This window comes from Leucoraja erinacea, unplaced genomic scaffold (assembly GCF_028641065.1).
Source record: "Leucoraja erinacea ecotype New England unplaced genomic scaffold, Leri_hhj_1 Leri_1468S, whole genome shotgun sequence".
Taxonomy (NCBI): Eukaryota; Metazoa; Chordata; class Chondrichthyes; order Rajiformes; family Rajidae; genus Leucoraja; species Leucoraja erinaceus.
The window spans coordinates 1-26,492 of NW_026575746.1; the positions used below are offsets into that span (position 1 = coordinate 1).

Below are 26,492 nucleotides of genomic sequence, written 5' to 3' on the forward strand. Positions count from 1 at the left end.
ATTCTGCGAAACATAACACTCAGGGGTCAGGCCGCATCATCTGTGGAGAACAGGTATTTGTTTTGAGGGACGTGTCGGGGCAGGGGGACCCTTATGAGTCAGTGACCTATTCCATGTTCTCCAAGCGGTCTTGAATAAGAAAACTTGTTCCCAACACATAGGGTGTGGTGGTGTATGGAACGCGCTGCCCAGTAGTGAGTAGTAGTGGAGCCTGTTCCCTATCCCAATGTTCAAAAAAAACCCATTGAACAAGTACATCGATATGACAGGGTTGGATGTATAGGTGCCAACCGCGGGCAGGTGAACTAGTGTGGGGCCGGTGTGGGCCACGTTGGGGCCGAAGGGCCTGTTTCCACGCTGTGTATCAACCCTATACTTACCCCCAGACTGATCCAGCTGTTGCAGGAAAACTGGTTCTTTGTGGCTGGATCCTCTCTGTGTAAGGCCAGGCTGCCTCTCCTGGGTTAAAGGGACAGAGTTAGCAAAGCAACAGGGGAGGCGCAGCGGGTGGAGCTGCTGCCTCACCGCGCCAGAGACCCGGGTTCCAATCTGTCTGTGCGGAGTTTGCATGTTCCCCCGCGTGGGTTTTCTCCGGTTTCCTCCCACCCTCCAAAGACGTGCCGGCTTCAACATAGAAACATAGACAATAGGTGCAGGAGTAGAGGCCATTCGGCCCTTCGAGCCTGCACCGCCATTCAATATGATCATGGCTGATCATCCAACTCAGTATCCTGTACCTGCCTTCTCTCCATACCCCCTGATCCCTTTAGCCACATCTAACTCCCTCTTAAATATAGCCAATGAACTGGCCTCAACTACCTTCTGCGGCAGAGAATTCCACAGATTCACCACTCTCTGTGTGTGAAAAAAAATGTTTTCCTCATCTCGGTCCTAAAAGATTTCCCCCTTATCCTTAAACTGTGTGGCCCCTTGTTCTGGACTTCCCCAACATCGGGAACAATCTTCCTGCATCTAGCCTGTCCAACCCCTTAAGAATTTTGTACATTTCTATAAGGTTCTGGAGTCACTCAGCGGGACGGGCAGCATCTCCGGAGAGAAGGAATCGGCGACGTCTCGGGCCGAGACCCTTCACGGGAAGTTTCGGGTCTTCATCCGGAACGTTGATCCGCCCATTCCTTCTCTCCAGAGACGCTGCCTGACTGAGTTACTCCAGCATCTGCTGATTTAAGAAGGAACTGCAGATACTGGAAAATCGAAGGTACACAAATATGCTGGAGAAACTCAGCGGGTGCGGCAGCATCTATGGAGCGAAGGAAATAGGCGACGTTTCGGGCCGAAACCCTTCTTCAGACTGAAGTAGGAATGCAGGTGCAGCAGGCAGTGAAGAAAGCAAATGGTATGTTAGCATTCATAGCAAAAGGATTTGAGTATAAGAGCAGGGAAGTTCTACTGCAGTTGTACAGGGTCTTGGTGAGACCACAAACCTGGAGTATTGCGTACAGTTTTGGTCTCCTAATCTGAGGAAAGACATTCTTGCCATAGAGGGAGTACAGAGAAGGTTCACCAGACTGATTCCTGGGATGGCAGGACTTTCATATGAAGAAAGACTGGATAGACCCGGCTTGTACTCGCTAGAATTTAGAAGATTGAGGGGGGATCTTATAGAAACTTACAAAATTCTTAAGGGGTTGGACAGGCTTAGATGCAGGAAGATTGTTCCCGATGTTGGGGAAGTCCAGAACAAGGGGCCACACAGTTTAAGGATAAGGGGGAAATCCTTTAGGACCGAGATGAGAAAAACATTTTTTTCCACACACAGAGAGTGGTGAATCTGTGGAATTCTCTGCCACAGAAGGTAGTTGAGGCCACAGTTCATTGGCTATATTTAACAGGTTCGAAGGGCCGAATGGCCTACTCCTGCACCTATTTTCTATGTTTCTGTTTCCCTTTATGCTGTATCTGTACACACTGTGGACGGCTCGATTGTAATGATGGAATAACTCAGCTGGTCGGGCAGCATCTCTGGAGAAAAAGGTTGGGTGACGTTTCGGGTTGAGACCCTTCTTCAGACTCGCTTGCCTGGCCCGGTTGAGTTACTCCAGCATTTTGTGGTTGTCTTTGGTGTAAACCAGCATCTGCAGTTCTTTTCTTTCCAGATGTCAGGACTGTCTTATGAAGAAAGACTGGATAGACTTGGTTTATACTCTCTAGAATTTAGGAGATTGAGAGGGGATCTTATAGAAACTTACAAAATTCTTAAGGCGTTGGACAGGCTAGATGCAGGAAGATTGTTCCCGATGTTGGGGAAGTCCAGGACAAGGGGTCACAGCTTAAGGATAAGGGGGAAATCCTTTAAAACCGAGATGAGGAGAACTTTTTTTCACACAGAGAGTGGTGAATCTCTGGAACTCTCGGCCACAGAGGGTAGTTGAGGCCAGTTCATTGGCTATATTTAAGAGGGAGTTAGATGTGGCCCTTGTGGCCAAGGGGATCAGGGGGTATGGAGAGAAGGCAGGTACAGGATACTGAGTTGGATGATCAGACATGATCATATTGAATGGCGGTGCAGGCTCGAAGGGCCGAATGGCCTCTACTCCTGCACCTAATTTCTATGTTTTCGAAGCATGATTTTTTTTTGTGATGGTGTATAGATTAGTTTAGAGATACAGCTGTGGTAACAGGCCCTTCGGTCCACCGAGTCCGTGCTGGCCAGCGATCACCCTGTACACTAACTAGCACCATTCTACACGCCAGGGGCCGGTGGCGTCCGATGATGGTGCTGACCGATGGACGGGAAGGAAAACGTGGAAGTGAGGACTCCGCTGCCACGGAAAGGAAGAAAGGAGGACCCATAGAAAGATAGACAATAGACGCAGGAGGAGGCCATTCGGCCCTTCGAGCCAGCACCAGCACCGCCACTCATTGTGATCATGGCTGATCGTCCCCAATCAATAACCCGTGCCTGCCTTCTCCCCATATCCCTTGACTCCACTAGCCCATCTAACTCGCTCTTAAATCCATCCAGTGACTTGGCCTCCACTGTGCCCTCTGTGGCAGGGAATTCCACAAATTCACAACTCAGTTTTTTCTCACCTCGGTCTTAAATGACCTCCCCTTTATTCTAAGACTGTGTGTGTGGCCCCTGGTTCTGAGGACCCAAATCTGAGGAAGGACATTATTGCCATAGGGAATTCCACAAATTCACAACTCTGGGTGAAAAAGTTTTTTCTCACCTCAGTCTTAAATGGCCTCCCCTTTATTCTAAGACTGTGTGTGTGCGGCCCCTGGTTCTGGACTCGCCCAACATTGGAAACATTTTTCCTGCATCTAGCTTGTCCAGTCCTTTTATAACTTTATATGTTTCTATAAGATCCCCCCCCCCTCATCCTTCGAAACTCCAGTGAATACAAGCCTAGTCTGTTCAATCTTTCCTCATATGACAGTCCCCCCGCCATCCCAGGGATCAATCTGGTGAACCTACGCTGGGCTCCCTCAATAGCAAGAATGTCCTTCCTCAAATTAGGAGGCCAAAACTGTACACAATACTCCAGATGTGGTCTCACCAGAGCCCTGTGCAACTGCAGAAGAGCCTCTTTACTCCTATACTGAAATCCTCTTGTTATGAAGGCCAACATGCCATTAGCTTTCTTCACTGCCTGCTGTACCTGCACGCCAACTTTCAGTGACCGGTGTACAAGGACACCCAGGTCTCGCTGCACCCCTCCCTTACCTAACCTAACCCCTAACCGCCAAAGTGGATAACCTCATATATATCTATATTATACTGCATCTGCCATGTACCTGCCCACTCACTCAACCTGTCCAGGTCACCCCTGTGGGTGGGACTGCCGTGGAAGGGGGGGGGGGGGGATTTGGGGGATTTGTAACCCTTTAAGTGGCCACTATTCGCATACCACGGCACGGCGGAATTTCACCGCGACTCGCCACACGAGACAACAAACTTCCATTCAATTCACAATTTACCAAAGAATAATTTCTGTCATCCCAAGCCAAAACATAGAAACAAGAAATTAGGTGCAGGAGTAGAGGCCATTCGGCCCCTTCGGCCCTGCACCGCCATTCAATATGATCATGGCTGATCATCCAACTCAGTATCCCGTACCTGCCTTCTCTCCATACCCCCTGATCCCCTTAGCCACAAGGGCCACATCTAACTCCCTCTTAAATATAGCCAATGAACTGGCCTCAACTACCCTCTGTGGCAGAGAGTTCCAGAGATTCACCACTCTCTGTGTTGAAAAAGTTCTTCTCATCTCGGTTTTAAAGGATTTCCCCCCTTATCCTTAAGCTGTGACCCCCTTGTCCTGGACTTCCCCAACATCGGGAACAATCTTCCTGCATCTAGCCTGTCCAACCCCTTAAGAATTTTGTAAGTTTCTATAAGATCCCCCCCTCAATCTCCTAAATTCTTGCGAGTACAAACCAAGTCTATCCAGTCTTTCTTCATAAGACAGTCCTGGAATCAGTCTGGTGAACCTACAAACCCGCACGTCTTTGGAGTGTGGGAGGAAACCGGAGCACCCGGAGAAAACCCACGCAGGTCATGGGGAGGACGTACAGACAGCACGTGTAGTCAGGATCAAACCCGGGTCTCCGGCGCTGTGAGGCAGCAGCTCTACCCCACTGCCCAACGAACTGCGCACAGAATTAGCTCAGCAGGGCGCCCCCTCCCTGTCCCGCCGGCTGTATCCAGTGTCGGCCCTTACCATGTCAGTGCCGGCTCCGCCTGGCTCACTCCATACAGGTTGCCCTCCTGCTTCAGGCTGCTCAAGCTCCCTGTAACACACAAGCGCAGAATCACGGACCAGTCTCATCCCCGGCCACTTCACCCACACCTCACGCTGCCACGGCAAGGCCAGCAGCATCATCAGGGTCCAGTCTCACCCCTCGGTCACTCCCTCTTCTCCCCATTCACATCGGGTAAAAGGGACTGAAGTGTGAAACCCAGCTTCAGGGAGAAACACCTCCAAATAGGAGGGAGGGAGGGGGAGAGAGGATATATATATACACACACACACACATATAGTTGGAGGATTTACATCGGGGAGACTAAGCGTAGGTTGGGCGATCGTTTCGCCGAACACCTCCGCTCAGTCCGCAATAACCAACCTGACCTCCCGGTGGCTCAGCACTTCAACTCCACCTCCCATTCCCAATCCGACCTCTCTGTCCTGGGTCTCCTCCATTGCCAGAGTGAGCAACAGCGGAAATTGGAGGAACAGCAGCTCATATTCCGCCTGGGTTGCTTGCGTCCGGATGGCATTAACATTGAATTCTCCCAATTTTGCTAGCCCTTGCTGTCTCCTCCCCTTCCTTAACCCTCTAGCTGTCTCCTCCCACCCTCCCATCCACCCGCCCTCGGGCTCCTCCTCCTCCCTTTTTCCTTCCTTCTCCCCCCCCCCCCCCCCCACCCCCATCAGTCTGAAGAAGGGTTTCGGCCCCGAAACGTAGCCTATTTCCTTCGCTCCATAGATGCTGCTGCACCCGCTCAGTTTCTCCAGCAATTTTGTGTACCCACACACACATATACATATACACGTGTGTGTGTACATGTGTGTGTATATATATATATATATACACACACGTATACAGTGGCTTGCAAAAGTTTTCATACCCCTTGAACTTTTCCACATTTTATCACGTTACAACCACAAACGTAAATGTATTTTATTGGGATTTTATGTGATAGACCAACACAAAGTGGTGCATAATTGTGAATTGGAAGGAAAATGATACATGGTTTTCAATTTTTTTTACAAATAAAAAACTGAAAAGTGTGGCGTGCAAAAGTATTCAGCCCCCCTGAGTCAATACTTTGTAGAACCACCTTTCGCTGCAATTACAGCTGCAAGTCTTTTGGGGTATGTCTCTACCAGCTTTGCACATCTAGAGACTGACAATTTTTGCCCATTCTTCTTTGCAAAATACCTCAAGCTCAGTCAGATTGGATGGAGAGCGTCTGTGAACAGCAATTTTCAAGTCTTGCCAGAGATTCTCAATTGTATTTAGGTCTGGACTTTGACTGGGCCATTCTAACACATGAATATGCTTTGATGTAAACCATTCCATTGTAGCTCTGGCTGTATGTTTAGGGTCGTTTTGTCCTGCTGGAAAGGTGAACCTCCCGCCCCAGTCCTCAAGTTGCTTTTGCAGACTCTAACAGGTTTTCTTCCAAGATTGCCCTGTATTTGGCTCCATCCATCTTCCCATCAACTCTGACCAGCTTCCCTGTCCCTGCTGATGAAAAGCATCCCCACAGCATGATGCTGCCACCACCATGTTTCACAGTGGGGATGGTGTGTTCAGGGTGATGTGCAGTGTTAGTTTTCCGCCACACATAGCGTTTTGCATTTAGGCCAAAAACTTCAATGTTGGTCTCATCTGACCAGAGCAACCTTCCTCCACATGTTTGCTGTGTCCCCCCACATGGCTTGTGGGCAAACTGCAAACGGGACTTCTTATGGCTTTTTTTTTTCAACAATGGCTTTCTTCTTGCCACTCTTCCATAAAGGTCCAATTTGTGGAGTGCCCGACTAATAGTTGTCCTGTGGACAGAGTCTCCCAACTGAGCTGTCGATCTCTGCAGCTCCTCCAGAGTTTACCATGGGGCCTCTTGGCTGCTTTCTCTGATCAATGCTCTCCTTGCCCGGGCCTGTCAGTTTAGGTGGACGGCCATGTCTTGGTAGGTTTGCAGTTGTGCCATACTCTTTCCATTTTCGGATGATGGATTGAACAGTGCTCCGTGAGATGTTCTAAGCTTGGGATATTTTTTTATAACCTAACCCTGCTTTAAACTTCTCCACAACTTTATCCCTGACCTGTCTGGTGTGTTCCTTGGGCTTCATGATGCTGTCTGTTCCCTAATGTTCTCTAACAAAACCTCTGAGGCCTTCACAGAACAGCTGTATTGATACTGAGATTAGATTACACACACGTGGACTCTATTTACTAATTAGGTGACTTCTGAAGGCAATTGGTTGCACTGGATTTTATTTAGGGGTATCAGAGTAAAGGGGGCTGAATATTTTTGCACGCCACACTTTTCAGTTTTTTTATTTATATATATATATATATATATATATATATGCACACACACACACACATATATATATGTATACACATACACACATATATATACACACACACACACATGTACACACACACACATACATACAGTACACATTCTTTTTCACACTAAGAATGCAATTAATCTGTTTCAGAATATATAATAAAGCTTTCAGCACTTCTGTACATGAGGAAAGTGCTGGAGTAACTCAGCGGGTCAGGCAGCATCTGTGGAGAACATGGATAGGTGACGTTTCACAGAGTGCTGGAGTAACTCAGCGGGTCAGGCAGCATCTGTGGAGAACGTGGATAGGTGACGTTCCCAGAGTGCTGGACTAACTCAGCGGGACAGCCAGCATCTGTGGAGAACATGGATAGGTGACGTTTCACAGAGTGCTGGAGTAACTCAGCGGGACAGGCAGCATCTGTGGAGAACATGGATATGGTGACGTTTCAAGAGTGTTGAGTAAGTGTTTTGGGATGTGTGCGTAACCCACAGCGGTGTCAGGCAGCATCTGTGGGCCTGAGAAATGGGGGGCCCCCCCCCCCATAGGTGACGTTTCACAGAGTGGCTGGAGTAACTCCGCGGGGTCAGCAGCATCTGTGGAGAACATGGATAGGTGACGTTTCACAGCACTGTGTGCGATGGTAACTCAGCGCAGGTCAGGCCTCAGATGCTACTGTGGCAGAAAGTTATGCGATAGGTGACGTTTCACAGAGTTGCTGGAGTAACTCAGCTCAGCGGTCAGGCAGCATGGCTGTGGGAGAAACATGGATAGGTGACGTGTTCAGCAGAGTGCCTGGAGTAACTTCAGCGGGTCAGGCAGCATCTGGGGCGAGGAGTGATAGGTGCACCGGTTTCAGGTCGTGGGACCTGCCCTCTTCTGAAACAACGTCACCTATGTCATGTTCTCCACAGATGCTGCCTGTCCCGCTGCGTTACTCCAGCATCGTCCGTGCCCTTTCCTGGGTTAACCAGCGCCTGCGTTGCCCGGTGTTGAGCGAGTGAGGTGAGGATGTTGACCTTTGAGAGGTCGAAAGAGGCTGAGGCGAGGAGTGTAGGTGGGGAACTGCCACTTGGGTCTGGTTGCCCTCTCACGGAACAAGACCATTGCTTGTCGTATCTCAGAGAACGTGTTCGCTGCGACCCGGCATCGTAAGACAAAGGCTGCTCCTCCCTTCTCCATCCTCCTCTCTCCCCCCTCCTCATCTCACTCCTCTCCCTCTCCCATTCTCTCTCCATCTACTTCCCCTCTCCTCTCCTCCTCTCTCCTCCTCTCTCCCTCCTCCTCCCTCTCTCCTCCTCTCCCCTCTCCTCCGCTCCCCTCCTCCCTCCTCCCCTCATCTCCTTTCCTCTCCGTCTTCCCTCCTCCCCGCTCTCTCTCCCCTCTCCCTCAGCTCCTCCTCCCTCCTTCTCCTCACCTCTCCTTTCCCCTCCCTCTCTCCCATCTTTCTCCTCTCCCTCTCCCCTCCTCTCCTCTTTCCTTTCTCCTCCCCTCCTCTCCTCTCCTCTTCTATCCTCCTTCCCTCCCTCCCCTCTCCCTCTCCTTCCCTCTCTTCCTCTCCCCTTCTGCTCCCTCCTCCTTCCTTTTCTCCTCCCTCTCTCCCCTCTCCTTCCTCCCCTCCTCTCATCTCCCCTCTCTCTCTTTTCCTCTCCCCCTCTCCCTCCTCCTCTCCCCTTTTCTTTTTTCCTCTACCCTCTTCATCCCTCCCCCCTCTCTTCTTTTCTGTTCCTCTCCTCTCCTCCTCAACTCCCCCTTCCCTTCCCCATCTTACTCCCCTCTCCTCTCCCCTCCTCTTCTCTTGTATCTTTCCCCCTCTTTTCCTTCTCTCCTCTCTTTCCTTCCCTCCCTCACCTCTTCCCCCCTCTATCTCTCCCTCCCTCTCCCTCTCTTCTTTCCCTCTTTTTCCCTCCTCCATTTTCCCCTTCATCCTCTCCTCTTTCCTTCTCCTTCCCTTTTTTCCCCCCCTCCTCTCCTCCCTCCCCTCCTTTTTCCCTCCCTCTCCCCTTTCTTCTTCCCCCTCTCATCTCTCCTCTCCTTCGGTCCTCTCCCCCTCCCTTCTTCTCCCTTCCTCCTCCTTTTATTCTCCTTTCCTCATCCTCCCTTTCTCCTCTCCCTCCTCTCTTCTCCTTTCCCCTCTCCTCTCCTCCATTCTTCTCTCCCTTTCTCTCCTCCTCCCATCTTCCTCTCCTCTCTCCTTTCTTTCTCCCTACCACTCTTCCTCTCCCTCAACTCTCTCTCTCTCCCCTTCTCTTTTTTCCTCTCTCCTCCCTCTTCATCTTTCCTCCTCTCTCCCATCTCTCCTTCTCTTCCACTCCTCTACTCTCCTCCCCCTCTTTTCCTCCCACCTCCCTCTCCTCTCCCCTTTTCTTTTCCCCTCCTCCGTCCTTTCCCCCCTCCTCTTTTCTCCCTTCTTCTCTCTCCTCCCCTTATCCCCTCCTCCTTTCATCTCTTGCTCCCTCTCATCCCCCCATCTTTTCCCCCCTTCTTCCTCTCTTCTTCCCTTCCTCCTCCCCCCTCTCCTCCCTCCTCCTATCTCACTCCCTCATTTCTCTCTTCCCCTCTCTCCCCTCCCCTCTTTTCTTTCTCTCCCCTCCTTCTCCTCTTTCTCTCCTCCTCTTCCCTCCTCTCCCTCTCCCTCCTCCTCCTCTCCTCCTCTCCCTTCCCCTCTTGTACCCCCCCCCCCTCCCTCCTCTCTCCCTCCCTCCTTCATCCCTCCCTTCTCCCCTTCCCCCCCTCTCCTCCTCCCTCCCCTTCCTCTTCCCCTCTCCCCTCTCCCTCCTCCTTCCTCCTCCTCCCCCTCTCCCTCTTCCTCTTCCTCCTCTCCCCTCTCTTTCTTCCTCCCCTCCTTCCCTCCCCTCCCTTTCCTTTCCCCTCCTCCTCCTTCTCCTCCCCTCTCCCTCTTTTTTCTCACTTCCTCTCTCTTTTTTCTCCTCCTCCCTCTCTCCTTCCCCCCCTCTCCTCATCTTCTCTTTTCCTCCTCCTACTCCCCTTTCTCTCCTCCCTCCCCTCTTCCTTTTCCTCTCCTCCCTCTCCCTTCTCCTCATTCCCATCTTCCTTCTCCCCTCCCTCTTCTCTCTTCTCCTCTCCCCTCCTCTTCCTCTCCCTCTCCGCTTTCTCCCCTCTCTCCTCTCTCCTTCTCTCTCCTCTCCCCCCCACATTTTTCCTCCCTTCCCCCTTCCCCTTCCTCCCCTTGATCTCCTCTCTTCCCCTCCTCTCCTTCCCTCTTCTCTCCCTCCTTCTCCCTCTTCCTCTCCCTCCCCCTCTCCTCCCCCATCCTCCCTCCTCTCCTTCTTCTCTCTTTTCACCTCTTCCTCCTTCACTCCTCCCTTCCCTCTCTCCCTCCCTCTCCTTCTTCCTCTCCCTCCCCTCTCTCCCCTCTCTCTTCTCCCTCTCTCCCTAATATTCCCTCCTTCCTCCTCCTCTCTCTTCCCTTTCCCTTCTCTCCTCTCTCCCCCTCCCCTCCCCTTCTCCTCCCCTTCTCTCTCCCTTCCTCCTTCTTTCTCCCCCTTTCTCCTACTCCCTCCTCTCTCTCCCCTCATCCTCTCCCCCTCTTTCCCTCTCCCCCCCCCCCTCTCTTCCCTCCTCTCCCTTCTTTTCCTCTCCCTCCTCCTCCCCTCATCCCTTCTTTCTCTTCCCTCCCTCTGTCCCTCTCCCCTCCTTCCCTCCTCCCCCCCCTCTCTCTCTCCTCTTCCCTCCCTATTTCCCTCTCCTCTCCCTCCTGTCCCCCCTCCTCCTTCTTCCTTCCTCTCCTTCTCTTTCTTCTCTCCCCCACTCCTCTTCAACTTTTTCTTTTTCTTCCCCTTCTTTCTCTCTCTCCTTTTTCTCCTCCCCTCTTTTCCCCCTCCCTCCCCCCTCCTCTTCCCCTTCTCCTTCCATCCTCTCCCTCCCTCTTCCCCTCTCTCTTTCTCTCCCTCCCTCTTTCCCTCTCCTCCCTCCTCCTCTCCTCTCTCTCCTCCTTCTCCATTCTCCCCTTCTCTCTCTCTCTTTAACTCTCTTCTCCACCTCTTTCCCTTTTCCCCCTTTTGTTCTCCCTCCCTCCTTCCTCCTCTCCTCCCCCCCTTCCCTCCCCATCTTCCCTTCCTCCTCCTCCCCCCCTTCTTTTTCACTCCTTTCCTCCTCCCCCCCTCCCTCCATTTTCTTCCCTCTCCTCCCTCTCCCTCTCTTCCCTCACTCCCCTCTCCTTTCCTCCTCTCCTCCACTTCCCCTCTCCCTCTCTCCCCTCTCTCCCATTCCTTCTCCTCCCCTCCTTCCCTCCTCTCCTCTCCCCCTTCTCTCATCTATTTTTCCCCTCTCCTTCCCTCCTCTCCTTCCCTTCTTCCCTTTCTTCCCCCTTCCCCCCCCCCTCTCTCCCCCTTCCCCCCCCCTCTTCTCTCTTCTCCTCCCTCTCCTCTTCTTCCCCCTCCTCTCCCTCCTTCTTTCTCTCCCTCCTTTCCCTTTCCCTCCCTCTCTCCCTCCCTCTCTCCCCCTCCCTCTCATCTCCCTCTCTCCTCCTTCTCTTTTTCCTCCCACCCCCCTCCTTCTCTCTCCTTCCCTTCTCCCCCCCTCCCTCTCTCTCCCTTCCTCCACGCCCCTTTTTCTTTCATCCCTTTTTATCCTCCCTCTTCAACCCCTTCCTCCACTTCTTTCTCCTCCCTCCTCTCCCTCCTTTCCCTATCTTCCTCTCCTCCCCTCTCCTCTTCTCTCTTTCTCTCTCCTTTTCCCTTCTCTCTCCCCTCTCTCCCCCCTTCCTTTCACTCCTTTCTCTCCCCTCTCCCCTCTTTCCTTCTCTCCCTCCTCTCCCCTCCTCCTTTCCCCCCTCCCTCCTTTCTCCCCTTTCTTCCCCTCCTCTCCCCCTTCCTCTCTTCCCTCTCCTCCCTTCTCTCCCTCTCTCTCCTTCTTGCCTTTCTTTCCTCCTCCTTTTTCTCTTTCCTCCCCCCCATCCCCTCCTCTCTCCCTCTCTCCTCTCCCCAATCCCCTCCTCCCCTCTCCCCCTCCCTCTTCTTCCCTCTCTCTCCCTTTTCTTTCTTCTCTCCTCTCTCCCCTTCCTCCCTACTCCCCCTCCTCCTTCCTCCCATCCTTCTTCCCTATTCTCCCCCTCATTCCCTCTCTCCTTCCCTCCCCTCTCTCTCTTCTCCCCTTCCTCCTTTCCCCTTCTCTCTCCTCTCCTTCTCTTCCTTCTCTCTCTCCTCTCCTTCCATCTTTCTCCTCTTCTCTTTCTCTTCCCCCTCTCCATCCCTCTCCCCCTCCTCTCTCCCCCCCCTTCCCCCTCTCTCATCCCTTTCCCCTTCCTCATCTCTCTCCTCCCTCCTCTCTCCTCCCTCCACCTCTTCCTTCCTTCCTCTCCCCTCTTCCTCTCCTCTCTCCCCCCCCCCTCCTCCTCCCTCCCTCTTCTTCCTCTCTCCCCCTCCCTCCTCCTCCCTCCTACCTCTCTTCCATTCATCCCTCTCTCCCTCCTCTCTTCTCCTCCGCTCTCCTCCTTCCCTCTCTCTCTTTCCCCCTCCCTTCCTCCCCTACCCCTCCTTCTCTCTTTTCTTTTCCTCCTCTCCCCTCCCCCCTCTCTCTCTTCTCTCCCTCCTCTCCCTCTCTTCTCTCTCCCTCCTCTCTCTCCCTCTCCCCCTCTCCCCCTTCCCTCCCCCTCCTCCCCCTCTCCTCTCATTCCCTCCCTCACTTCTCCTCTCTTCCTCCCTCTTCCCACTCCTCCTCCCTCATCTCTTCTCCCTTCTCTCTCTCTTTTTCCCCTCTCTCTCCTCCTCCTTCTCCTCCTCCTCCCCCTCATTCTCCTCCCTCCCCCCTTCTCCTCTTCCCCCTCTCCCTTCCTCCTCCCCTCCCTCCTTCCTCCCTCCCTTCCCCCCTCTCCTCTCTCTCTCCCCAGTCACTCCTTCCTCCCCCACTCTCCCCTCCCTCCCTCTCTCTTTCTTCCTCTCTCCTCTCTCTTCCTCCTCTCCTCCTCCCTTCCTCCCCCTCCCTCTCTCCCCCTCCCTGTCCTCTCCCTCTCCCTCTTCCTCCCCCTCCCTTCCTCCTCCTCCTCTTCCCCCCTCTCTCTCCCTCTCCAACACCTCTCTCCTCTCCCCTCCTCCCCCTCCTCTTCCTCTTCCTTCACTCCACTCTCTCTTTCCTCCCTCCTCCTCTCCCTCTCCCCTCTTTTCCCTCTCTTCCCCTCTCTCCTCCCCCTCCTCCCCAAGCTCTCTCTTTCTCTCCTTTCTCTTCTCTCCTCCCCTTCCCTCTCTCTCCTCCTCCTCCTCTCCCGTCTCTCTCTCCTCCTTCTCCCCCCATTCTACTTCTTACCCTCCCTCCCCTCTTCCCCTCCTCTCTCCTCCTCCTCCTCCCGTCTCTCTCCTCTTCCCCTCCCTCTCCTTTCTCTCCCTCCCCATTCCTCCCTCTTCCTCTCCTCCTCCCTCTCCCCTCATCTCCCTTTTCCTTTCCCTCCCTTCTCTCCCTCCATCTCCTCTCCCTCCTCACCTCCCCTCTTCCCCTCTCCTCTCCCCCTCCTCTCCCTCTCCCCTTTTTCTCTCTCCCTTTCTCCTTTTCCTCCCTCTCTCCCTCCATCTTCCTCCTTTTCCCCTCCCCCTTCTTTCCCCCTCCCTTCTCTTCTCTCTCTCTCCTTTCTTCCTTCTACCTCCCTCCCTCCTCCCCCTCTCTCTCCCTCCTCTCCATTCCTCCTCCATCCTCTCTCCTCCCTCTCTCTTCACCCCTCTTTTCTCTTCATCCTCCCTCCATCCCCTCCACCCTCCACCTCCCTCCCCTCCCTCCCCCTCCTCCCTCTCGCCCCCACCTGGATGTTCCACCAGTGAGTGCCCACGAAGTTGCTGTAATGTCCGAGCTGCAGCGTCAGCAGCTCCCGGCACAAGCCGCCCATCGACCTCCTCCACCCGGTCCCGTCCGCCTCGTCTCTCCTCCCGCCCCCCCGCTCCATTGGCCGCCCCTCCCGCCACTCACACCCCCCAACCCCTCTCCCATTGGTCTCCCCGCCACTGTGACGTCGGCCCGATCCCGCCCACCGCCCGCCCATTGGTCCGGCCGGCCGCCACTCACCCCCAGCCCCCGCCGCCACATTGGCCGCTCTCGACGTCCCGCCCTCCCCGGCAACCCCCGCCCCTATTGGCCGCGAACACTGTCACTCATCGCGCAAACCCGCCGCCCATTGGTCGCCTCCATTGTGACGTCGTCCGAGGCGCCCGCCCCTCCCCCAAGTGGGCGGAGTCTGAACTGACGAACGGATCCGGCAGCCGTTAGAAGGAGGAGGCGGGGTTACCGGTGATCGACGGCTACGGTGGCCAATTGGCATTGGGTGGGGGGGCGGGCCCACGGTGACGGACAGAGGAGGGAGCCAATGGGCGGCGGGAGTAGGGGGGACGGGTTGACGGGTCTGGGCGGCCAATCACGGCAGCGGGGGCGGGGACTGTGAGGGGCGGGTGACGGACAGCAGCGGCGGCCAATGGGAGTAAGGAGGGAGCGTGCGAGCGGCGGCCCAAGGAGCATGGGCGGCGGCGGGGGAGATATGCGGGACCTGTAGGGGGGATGACGGACAGCGGCTTCGGCCAATGGGAGGACAGCGGGCTGGCGAGCGGCGGCCAATGGGCGGCGGAGGGGGGCGGGACCTGTAGGGGGGATGACGGACAGCGGCTTCGGCCAATGGGAGGAGAGCGGGCTGGCGAGCGGCGGCCAATGGGCGGCGGAGGGGGGCGGGCCCGGGTTTGGGCGGGAAGATGGAGTCCGTTGGCGGCGGCGGCGGCGGCGGCGAAGTCGCGGGACCGGGGGGAGAGGAGCACGAGCAGGCCCAGAACCGAGCCCGGCGCCTCCCCGCGGCTCCGGATCCTCACGGCCGCCATGGACCACGACGGTGGAGAAAGCTGCTGGGAGGCGGCCAGGTGTGTGGGATAGAGGGATGGAGGGAGGGAGAGAGGGAGAGATGGAGAGAGATGGAGGGAGGGAGGGAGAGAGAGAGAGAAAGAGCAGGGAGAGAGAGAGAGAAAGAAAGGAGTGAGGGAGAAAGTGGAGACAGAAATGGAGGGTGGAAGGAGAGAGAGAGAGAGAGGGAGAGAGAGAAGGAGAGAGGGAGGGGAGGAAGGAGGGAGAGAGAAGAGAGGCAAAGAGGGAGAGGGGAGAGAAAGAAAGGAGTGAGGGAGAAAGTAGAGACAGAAATGGAGGGAGGGAGAGAGAGATGGAGGGAGGGAGAGAGAGAGGTAGAGGGAGGGAGGGATAGAGAGAGAGAGAGATGGAGAGGGAGAGAGAAAAAGAGGGAGGGAGAGGGAGGGAGAGAGAGAGAGAGATGGACAGAGGGAGTGAGGGAGAGGAGAGAAAGAGTGAGGAAGAGAGAGATGGAGAGAGGGAAGGAGAGACAGGGAGGGGAGGAAGGAGGGAGAGAGAAGAGAGGCAAAGAGGGAGAGGGGGAGAGAAAGAAAGGGAGTGAGGGAGAAAGTGGAGACAGAAATGGAGGGAGGGAGGGAGAGAGATGGAGAGAGAAAGAGTGAGAGAGATGGAGAGAGAAAGTAAGAGATGGAGAGAGGGAGGGGAGGAGAGAGAGATGGGGAGAGAAAGAAGAGAGAGATGGAGAGAGGGAAGGAGAGAGAGATGGAGGGAGAGAGATAAGTGAGAGGGATGGAGGGAAGGGGAGAGAGGGGGAGAGAAAGAAGAGAGAGATGGAGGGAGGGAAGGAGAGAGATGGGGAGAGATAGAGAGAGGGGGAGGAGGGAGAGAGAGATGGGGAGAGAAAAGAGTGAGGGAGATGGAGAGAGGGAGGGGAGGAGAGAGAGATGGAGGGAGAGAGATACAATACAATTTATTTGTGTCATTTGAACCCAGAGATTTAAACAAAATTTGGTTTCTGCAGTCATACACACAAGAAGAACACAACACAATTTACACAAACATCCATCACTGTGAATCTCCGGTAGTCTGAAGAAGGGTTTCGGCCCGAAACGTTGCCTATTTCCTTCGCTCCATAGATGCTGCTGCACCCGCTGAGTTTCTCCAGCTTTTTTGTGTACCTTCGATTCTCCAGCATCTGCAGTTCCTTCTTAAACACTGTGAATCTCCTCCTCACTGTGATGGAAGGCAATGTCTTATCTCTCCAATTAGAGGGAGAGGGGTGGAGAGAGGGAAGGAGAGATGGGGAGAGGGAGGGGGAGAGGGAAGGAGAGATGGAGGGGGAAGGAGAGATGGAGAGAGGGAAGAGAAGGAGAGATGGAGAGAGGGAAGGAGAGAGAGGAAGGAGAGAGGGAGAGGGAGGGAGAGAAGGAGAGAGAAGGAGAGAAGGAGAGAGATGGAGAGAGGGAAGGAGAGATGGAGAGAGGGAAGGAGAGAGGGATGGAGAGGGAAGGAGAGATGGAGAGAGGGAAGGGAGAGATGGAGAGAGAAGAGGCAGAGGGGGAGACAGAAAGAAAGGAGAGGGAGAAAGAAGCGGAGAGGGATGGAGAAGGGGAGGGAGGGAGAGAGATGGAGGGAGAGAGAGGTTGAGAGAGAGATGGAGGGAGAGAAAGGGAGATGGAGAGAGAAAGGGAGGGAGAGGAGAAAAAGAGCTAGAGAGTGAGGAGGGAGAGAGGGAAGGAGAGAAAGGGAAAGAGGGAGGGAGAGAGAAGTCAAGTCACTTTTATTTCTGTAGCACATTTACAAAGCAACCCTCGTCGGCCAAAGTGCTTTACATTGGTATAAGAATAGTATAACAAACAACAGTGGTTCATAGAGGGGGGGAGAGAGAGGGTCAAGATAGTTTATTGTCGTGTGTCCCAGATAGGACAATGAAATTCTTACTTGCTGCAGAACAACAGAATATGTAAACATAGTAAATAATATAACAGAAACTAAAACCAATAAACAATAACAGAGAGGTAGGAGGAGGGAGGGAGAGATGGGGGGGGGGGGGAGAGGGAGGGAGGGAGAGAAAAGAGGTGGTGAGAGAGGGGGAGGAAAGGGGGGGTGGAGGTGAGGAGAGGGTGGGATAAGGTGAGGGGAGGGGGTGATGCAAGGGAGGTGCGGTGGGGAGAGGTGCAAGAAGGGAGGGGGGGGGGGGGTTATGAACTCTCCACCACACTCACTCCCCTGCATCGAGGGCTTTAATAACCACCCCTCTCTCTCTCTCACCCTCTCCTACAGCTTTGAGAGGTTTGCTCACTGCTACGAGCCCGTACACAAACTGCAGCCTCAGTTTACACTGGGAGTCCACAAACAACTAGTCGCCCAGCTACAAACCTCCATCACGGTGAGCTGCCCGTCCGTTTGGCTTCCCAATGTCTGACCCGCTGAGTTGCTCCAGCTTTTTGTGTTTAACTTTAGGATCAAATTTAGTTTATTGTCACACGTACTGAGGAAGAAACACAGAACATGGGTGCAGGAGTAGAGGCCATTCGGCCCTTCAAGCCAGCACCGCCATTCAATATGATCATGGCTGATCATGCACAATCAATACCCCGTTCCTCCTCTCTTCCCCCCCCCATATCCCTTGATTCCGTTAGCCCTAAGAGCTAAATCGAACTCTCCCAAGTCAAGTCAACTTTATTTGTCACATACACATACAAGATGTGCAGTGAAATGAAAGTGGCAATGCCTGCGGGATTAGAAACATAGAAAATAGGTGCAGGAGTAGAGGCCATTCGGCCTTTCGAGCCTGCACCGCATTCAATATGATCATGGCTGATCATCCAACTCAGTATCCCATCCCTGCCTTCTCTCCATACCGCCCTGATCCCTTTAGCCACAAGGGCCACATCTAACTCCCTCTTAAATATAGCCAATGAACTGTGTGGCCTCAACTACCTTCTGTGGCAGAGAATTCCAGAGATTCACCACTCGCTGTGTGTGAAAAAAATGTTTTTCTCATCTCGGTCCTAAAAGATTTCCCCCTTATCCTTAAACTGTGTGTGGCCCCTTGTCCTGGACTTCCCCAACATCGGGAACAATCTTCCTGCATCTGGCCTGTCCAACCCCTTGAGAATTTTGTGAGTTTCTGTAAGATCCCCCCTCAATCTTCTAAATTCTAGCGCGAATGTGCAGAACAACAGAACAGAACCAGTATTTACATTTTACTAACAAAGACACAACAGTATTTACGCTCTGGTGAGTTTACAGTCCTGACGGCCTGTGGGAAAGAAACTGGTAAGCCATTTAGAACGGAGACGAGGAAACACTTTTTCACACAGAGTTGTGAGAGTGTGGAGTTCTCTGCCTCAGAGGGCGGTGGAGTCTCTGGATACTTTCAAGAGAGAGCAGAAGAGTTAATGCGGGCGCCGCCATTTTATTTCGCTTATTTTAGCTGTAACCACCATTTTAAGTCAAAGATGCTAGTACATGGTAAAACAGGCTTTTGCGATAACTCTGCAGCTTGCCCATCGTGAAAGACAGATAAAGAATGGCTTCTCAGCTTTTTAGACAGTCCAATACCAAGGCCAGCTTCCTTATCACACAGTAGGGCCTTATTGCTGTAGCAGCTGCTTGTCAATAGACAATAGACAACAGGTGCAGGAGTAGGCCATGTGGACCTTCGAGCCAGCACCGCCATTCAATGTGATCATGGCTGATCATCCCCAATCAATACCCCGTTCCTGCCTTCTCCCCATATCCCCTGACTCCACTATCTTTAAGAGCCCTATCTAGCTCTCTTGAAAACATCCAGCCTCCACCACCCTCTGAGGCAGAGAATTCCAGACTCACAACTCTATGTGAGAAAAAGTGTTTCCTCGTCTCCGTTCTAAATGGCCGCCCCCTTATTCTTAAACTGTTGTGTGTGGCCCCTGGTTCTGGACTCCCCCAACATCGGGATCATGTTTCCTGCCTCTAGCGCGTCCAAACCCTTAACAATCTTATATGTTTCAATGAGATCCCCTCTCAACCTTCTAAACTCTAGAGTGTACAAGCCCAACTGCTTCATTCTCTCAGCACATGACAGTCCCGCCATCCCGGGAATTCACCTTGTAAACCTTCGCTGCACTCCCTCAATAGCAAGAATGTCCTTCCTCAAATTAGGGGACCAAAACTGCACACAATACTCCAGGTGTGGTCTCACTAGGGCCCTGTACAACTGCAGAAGGACCTCCTTGCTCCTATATTCAACTCCTCTTGTTATAAAGGCCAACATGCCATTCGCTTTCCTCACTGCCTGCTGTACCTGCATGCTTACTTTCATAGACCGAAGACTCATAGACTTGTCCTCCATAATCACTCCTGTTTGCCTCCCTAAACTCCCATGCACAATTAAAGGGACCCTATTCTTTTATGTATCTAATGGAAAATTACTAACATGTGCTTTGGACTGTGTAAGTATGTTTGTACTCCTTGTATTCTCTGAGAGGACAACAGCAGGCGCTGGGGTGAGCTTCGGCACACTCGTTCTCTCCCACCATGGTGAATCTAGTGAAGAACTTTGATTAAGACTTGTGTCTTTTGAATTATTTTATACTTTAAGTCGAGGGGACTTCCACAAGAGCTAGATAGCGGAGTCGGGGGATATGGGGAGAAGGCAGGAACGGGGTATTGATTGGCGATGATGTAGGGAGTACCGTAGAACTCACGTGGATGGGTGATCGATGGTCGGTATGGGCCAAGATCCTGTTTTCATGCTAACCTATAGGCCCACAGTACTGCCCCTAAACCTGCCTCCTTTCCCCACCGCAGGAAGAAATTAAACAGATCTCTGAAGACGGACTTTTTGAGCGAGCACTTCCTAAACTCGACCAGTTGGAGAGAGAGTCAGCCAACAGGACGACACAGGCTTGGTGAGCAGCGGGTGTGTGTGTGTCTGCCTGCCTGTGTGTGTGTGTGTGTGTGTGTGTGTGTGTCTGCCTGCCTGTGTGTCTCTGTGTGTGTGTGTGTCTGTCTGTGTGTCTCTGCCTGTGTGTGTGTGTGTGTGTGTGTGTCTGTGTGTCTGCCTGTGTGTGTGTGTGTCTGCCTGTGTGTGTGTGTCTGTCTGTGTGTGTGTCTGTCTGTGGCTTTGCCTGTGTGTGTGAGTGTGTGTGTCTGCCTGTGTGTGTCTCTGTCTGTGTGTGTGTATGTCTGTCTGTGTGTCTCTGCCTGTGTGTGTGTCTGCCTGTGTGTGTCTCTGTCTGTGTGTGTGTGTGTGTCTGCCTGTGTGTGTGTGTCTGTGTTTGTGCCTGTGTGTGTTCAGATTTACTAGAATGTTGCCTGGGTTTCAACAACTAAGTTACAGAGATAGGTTGAATAAGTTAGGTCTTTATTCTCTGGAGCGCAGAAGGTTAAGGGGGGACTTGGTAGAGGTCTTTAAAATGATGAGAGGGATAGACAGAGTTGATGTGGACAAGCTTTTCCCTTTGAGAATAGGGAAGATTCAAACAAGAGGACACAACTTCAGAATTAAGGGACAGAAGTTTAGGGGTAATATGAGGGGGAACTTCTTTACTCAGAGAGTGGTAGTGGTGTGGAATGAGCTTCCAGTGGAAGTGGTGGAGGCAGGTTCGTTGGTATCATTTAAAAATAAATTGGATAGGCATATGGATGAGAAGGGAATGGAGGGTTATGGTATGAGTGCAGGCAGGTGGGACTAAGGGAAAAAAAGTTGTGTCGGCACGGACTTGTAGGGCCGAGATGGCCTGTTTCCGTGCTGTAATTGTTATATGGTGTGTCTCTAACGCAGGGACATGGCACAGAGCAGCAAGCTGTGGGGGATTTGTTGGGGAGTCTGCCGTGCTCCCCAACACTGCCCAGTGACCATGGAGTCCGTGGGGGGGGAAACGGCGTGATGAATTAGTCCTGGTGGATGGGCTGCTTGGCGATGAAGTGCGAGGCAAATTGCTCCGAGATTCTAGACTGACCCTGGCCCGAGCTGAACATGCTTGTAGGTTTGCTGAACTGGTAGCTTCCTACACCGAGTCGTTGGGCCCTAGTTCCTCGTACCGATGCTACCATCGCCTCCTATCATAACCTTCCATCCAACGTGTCCAAAGACAGGCAGCTCGATTTGTTACTAACACCTATGAGAGAGAAGCGAGTGTCACCAAACTTAGGCATGCAGGTGCAGCAGGCAGTAAAGAAAGCGAATGGTATGTTGGCTTTCATAGCAAGAGGATTTGAGTATAGGAGCAGGGAGGTTCTACTGCAGTTGTACAGGGTCTTGGTGAGACCACACCTGGAGTATTGCGTACAGTTTTGGTCTCCAAATCTGAGGAAGGACATTATTGCCATAGAGGGAGTGCAGAGACGGTTCACCAGACTGATTCCTGGGATGTCAGGACTGTCTTATGAAGAAAGACTGGATAGACTTGGTTTATACTCTCTAGAATTTAGGAGATTGAGAGGGGACCTTATAGAAACTTACAAAATTCTTAAGGGGTTGGACAGGCTAGATGCAGGAAGATTGTTCCCGATGTTGGGGAAGTCCAGGACAAGGGGTCACAGCTTAAGGATAAGGGGGAAATCCTTTAAAACCGAGATGAGGAGAACTTTTTTCACACAGAGAGTTGTGAATCTCTGGAACTCTCTGCCACAGAGGGTAGTCAAGGCCACAGTTCGTTGGCTATATTTAAGAGGGAGTTAGATGTGGCCCTTGTGGCCAAGGGGATCAGAGGGTATGGAGAGAAGGCAGGTACGGGATACTGAGTTGGATGATCAGCCATGATCATATTGAATGGCGGTGCAGGCTCGAAGGGCCGAATGGCCTCTACTCCTGCACCTAATTTCTATGTTTCTATGTAACTTCTGAATTCTCTGGTCTGGGGTGGAGGGAACCCTCTCCAAGACACACACACACACGTGAAGCTCACCGTTTGACCTGTTTTTACAACATGTTAAATGGTCAGCTCGACATAGACTACAAGACCTACACCAAACCCAAACCAATTAGGAGCAGACGAGGGCATTGGATCCCAGCTACAAAGACAGATGTGTTGGTACAGCAATTTGTTCTTCCCCCGCACAATTAAAGCACGGAATAATCTCCACCCAACTATAGTTACCCAACCAGACGCAACTACATTTAAAGTAGCTCTTTCTTCCCAATAACCCTTTCTGGCTTAAGCCCTCCCTTCACCACCTCCACAGTTTAAATTCCATTTGGAATATTTTGGTGGAACCAAGAACCGCCAAGCGGGACAGGCCCTTTGCAGTGTAGAAACAACATGCGGTAGTGTGATATCAATAAATACTGTTGCACCATGTTCGTGAGTATGGCTGGGTCATCCCCCCCCCTAGTGAGGGGGTGAGGAGGAGAGAGCATGCTGACCGGTTGCATCGTGGCTTGGTTCGGCAACTTGAACGCCCAGGAGCGGGAAAGACTACAAAAAGTTGTGACCCACTGCCCAGTCCATCATCGGCTCTGACCTCCCCACCATCGAGGGGATCTATCGCAGTCGCTGCCTCAACAAGGCTGGCAGCATCATCAAGGGCCCACACACCATCCTGGCCACACACTCATCTCCTCGCTGCCCTCAGGTAGAAGGTACAGGAGCCTGAAGACTGCAACGTCCAGATTCAGGAATAGCTACTTCCCCACAGCCATCAGGCTATTAAACTCAACTCAAACAAACGCTGAACTATAACAGCCTATTGCACTTTATCTGTTTATTTATGTGTATATATATATATATTCTATGGTATATAGACACACTGATCTGTTCTGTATTCATGCCTACTATGTTCTGTTGTGCTGAAACACATTGTCCTATCTGGGACACATGACAATAAACTCTCTTGACTTGACAGAGGGGGTGCGGGGGAGAAGAGAGGGAGGGGGGAGAGGGAGAATTAGCTGGGAGGGAGCAGAAGAGAAACATCGAAACATAGACAATAGGTGCAGGAGTAGGCCATTCGGCCCTTTGAGCCTGCACCGCCATTCAATATGATCATGGCTGATCATCCAACTCAGTATCCCGTACCTGCCTTCTCTCCATACCCCCTGATCCCCTTAGCCACAAGGGCCACATCTAACTCCCTCTTAAATATAGCCAATGAACTGTGGCCTCGACTACCCTCTGCGGCAGAGAGTTCCACAGATTCACCACTCTCTGTGTGAAAAAAGTTCTTCTCATCTCGGTTTTAAAGGATTTCCCCCTTATCCTTAAACTGTGACCCCTTGTCCTGGACTTCCCCAACATCGGGAACAATCTTCCTGCATCTAGCCTGTCCAACCCCTTAAGAATTTTGTACGTTTCTATAAGATCCCCTCTCAATCTTCTAAAATTCTAGAGAGTATAAACCAAGTCTATCCAGTCTTTCTTCATAAGACAGTCCTGACATCCCAGGAATCAGTCTGGTGAACCGTCTCTGTACTCCCTCTATGGCAATAATATCCTTCCTCAGATTTGGAGACCAAAACTGCACGCAATACTCCAGGTGTGGTATCACCAAGACCCTGTACAACTGACATCCCAGGAATCAGTCTGGTAGACGGGGGGGGGGGGGAGGGGGGAGAGAGAATCAGACAGGAGGGGGCCATTGACAGGGTGACCATTGTCGGATGATGCCATGTGCGTTGCCTTGGTGACCGTTGTCTCGGTCCGTCCCCCTCAGGCGCCCCACGGGCTCCCCGGGCCGGGACCTACAGGCCCACCTGGTGCGCTGCAGCCTGCGTCAGCGGGAGTACCTGCGGCTGAAGCTGCGCCGGGCCAAGGAGGAGAATGCGGCGCTGGCCGGCGACGTGCTGCACGGGAGGCAGCGCGTGTGCGCCCAGCAGAAACTCATCCAGGAGCGCAGCGACGCATGGCAGGTCAGTGACACTGGGGGGGGGCGGGGTGGGGGGGGGTACCCTTGCACAGTGGCGCAGCGGGTAGAGCTGCTGCCTCACAGCACAGAGACCCGGGTTCAATCCTGACATGACTTCAGAATTAAGGGACAGAAGTTTAGGGGTAATATGAGGGGGGAACTTCTTTACGCAGAGAGTGGTGGCTGTGTGGAATGAGCTCCCAGTGGAAGTGGTGGAGGCAGGTTCATTGGTATCATTTAAAAATAAATTGGATAGGCATATGGATGAGAAGGGAATGGAGGGTTATGGTACGAGTGCAGGCAGGTGGGACTAAGGGGAAAAAAATTTGTTCGGCATGGACTTGTACGGCCGAGATGGCCTGTTTCCGTGCTGTAATTGTTATATGGTTATGGATGCTGTCTGTACGGAGTTTGCACGTTCCCCCCTGTGTCTGCGAGAAAAAGGATCAGTTTCGGGTCAGAAACAGAAATTAGATGCAGGAGTAGAGGCCATTCGGCCCTTCGAGCCAGCACCGCCATTCAATATGATCATCCAACTCAGTATCCCATCCCTGCCTTCTCTCCATACCCCCTGATCCCTTTAGCCACAAGGGCCACATCTAACTCCCTCTTAAATATAGCCAATGAACTGTGTGGCCTCAACTACCTTCTGTGGCAGAGAATTCCACAGATTCACCACTCTCTGTGTGTGAAAAAAAATGTTTTTCTCATCTCGGTCCTAAAAGATTTCCCCCTTATCCTTAAACTGTGTCAGGGAGCTTAGAAGACCCTTGCACCCCGGTCACTCCCTCTTCTCGCCTCGGGCAAGGGGTACAAACGCACACACCTCCAGATTCAGAGACAGTTTCTTCCCGGCTGTTATCAGGCAACTGAACCATCCTACCACAACCAGAGAGCGGTCCTGAACTACTATCTAACTCACTGGTGACCCTCGGACTATCCTTGATCGGACTTTACTGGCATTATCTTGCACCTAACATCATTCCCTTATCATTTAGGACCGAGATCAGCAAACACTTTTCCACCCAGAGAGTTATGAATCTGTGGGATTCTCTGCGGAGGCCGATTCACTGGATGTTTTCAAGAGAGAGTTAGAAACATAGAAATTAGGTGCAGGAGTAGGCCATTCGGCCCTTCGAGCCTGCACCGCCATTCAATATGATCATGGCTGATCATCCAACTCAGTATCCCGTACCTGCCTTCTCTCCGTACCCCCTGATCCCCTTAGCCACAAGGGCCACATCTAACTCCCTCTTAAATATAGCCAAACTGGCCTCAACTACCCTCTGTGGCAGAGAGTTCCAGAGATTCACCACTCTCTGCGTGAAAAAAGTTCTTCTCATCTCGGTTTTAAAGGATTTCCCCTTTATCCTTAAGCTGTGACCCCTAGTCCTGGACTTCCCTAACATCGGGAACAATCTTCCTGCATCTAGCCTGTCCAACCCCTTAAGAATTTTGTAAGTTTCTATAAGATCCCCTCTCAATCTTCTAAATTCTAGAGAGTATAAACCAAGTCTATCCAGTCTTTCTTCATAAGACAGTCCTGACATCCCAGGAATCAGTCTGGTGAACCGTCTCTGCACTCCCTCTATGGCAATAATGTCCTTCCTCAGATTTGGAGACCAAAACTGTACGCAATACTCCAGGTGTGGTCTCACCAAGACCCTGTACAACTGCAGTAGAACCCTCTCTGCTCCTATACTCAAATCCTTTTGCAATGAAAGCTAACATACCATTCGCTTTCTTTAGCCTGCCTGCTGCACCTGCATGCCTACCTTCAATGACTGGTGTACCATGACACCCAGGTCTCGCTGCATCTCCCCCTTTCCCAATCGGCCACCATTAGATTTAGCTCTTGGGGCTAACGGAATCCAGGGATATGGGGAGAAAGCAGGAACGGGGAACTGATTTTAGATGACCATTGTCTATCATATTGAATGGCGGTGCTGGCTCGAAGGACCGAATGGCCTACTCCTACTCCTGCATCTGTTTTTGATAAGCGTCTCGATTGTATGCATGTATTGTCTTTCCGCTGAATGGAGCACGTGGCAAAAAAGCTTTTCACTGTGACACGTGACAATAAACTAAACTGAGCTTTATCCCCTCCCCTCCCCCTAACGGGTGGGGAGAGGGGTGAGGTCTGGGGTTTTCCGAGCTTCCAATCACTGATCCCGATGTCCCTTTCCTTCCCAGGAATGTGATCGAATCTGCCAGAAGTACAAGCTGAGCTTGCAGTGAATGGCCGGGGGGGGGGGTGTCTGGACCTGATTCACCGCCCGCTCTCCTCTCTACAGCACCCCAGAGAGGGGGAGAGGCGAAGAGAGAGAGGGGGGTACTGGCATTCACGGCTCCCAACATTGGTGGAAACTGGCAATGGCGAAGTTTTCACATACAAGGAATTTGCCTCGACGCTCCGCCCGCAAGTGACAACATGACATACAGCGACTGTTAGGGATGACACATAAAACCGCACGCATTAATAATAAAACATTGATTAAACATCTGAATGAAATAAAATACCAGAGCAAAAGGAGGCAACAGACTTTTGGTTATTGAGGAGAGCTACTATTCCAACCTTTCTGTCCTGGGCCTCCTCCATGGCCACCGTAAATTGGAGGAGCAGCACCTCATATTCCGCTTGGGCAGTTTACACCCCAGCGGTATGAACATTGACCTCCAATTTCAGGTAGTCCCTGCTCTCCGTCCGAAATGGCCGACCCCTTATTCTTAAACTGTGTGTGACCCCCCGGTTCTGGACATCCCCCAACATCGGGAACATGTTGGATGTTGGTATAGAAACATAGACAATAGGTGCAG

General features: G+C 52.4%; 1 protein-coding gene across 1 annotated transcript; it reads left to right on the forward strand.

The window, feature by feature from the left end:
• The first annotated feature begins 17,043 nt into the window (after window positions 1-17,043).
• si:dkey-6i22.5 (polyamine-modulated factor 1) lies at window positions 17,044-26,208 on the forward strand. Its single transcript, XM_055665759.1, has 4 exons — window positions 17,044-17,229; window positions 19,638-19,738; window positions 23,484-23,679; window positions 25,869-26,208. Exons 1-4 carry the CDS (start codon window positions 17,044-17,046, stop codon window positions 25,911-25,913), a joined length of 528 nt encoding a protein of 175 aa, XP_055521734.1. The 3' UTR covers window positions 25,914-26,208.
• Window positions 26,209-26,492: the final 284 nt, after the last annotated feature.

What these genes read in the sequence shown, in the direction of transcription:
- si:dkey-6i22.5 (XM_055665759.1), top strand. Translation starts at nt 17,044, where the DNA reads ATGAACTCTCCACCACACTCACTCCCCTGCATCGAGGGCTTTAATAAC. An exon ending in AGCTACAAACCTCCATCACG is followed by an intron (nt 17,230 to 19,637) that starts GTGAGCTGCCCG and finishes TCCCCACCGCAG; the next exon opens with GAAGAAATTAAACAGATCTC. An exon ending in AACAGGACGACACAGGCTTG is followed by an intron (nt 19,739 to 23,483) that starts GTGAGCAGCGGG and finishes CGTCCCCCTCAG; the next exon opens with GCGCCCCACGGGCTCCCCGG.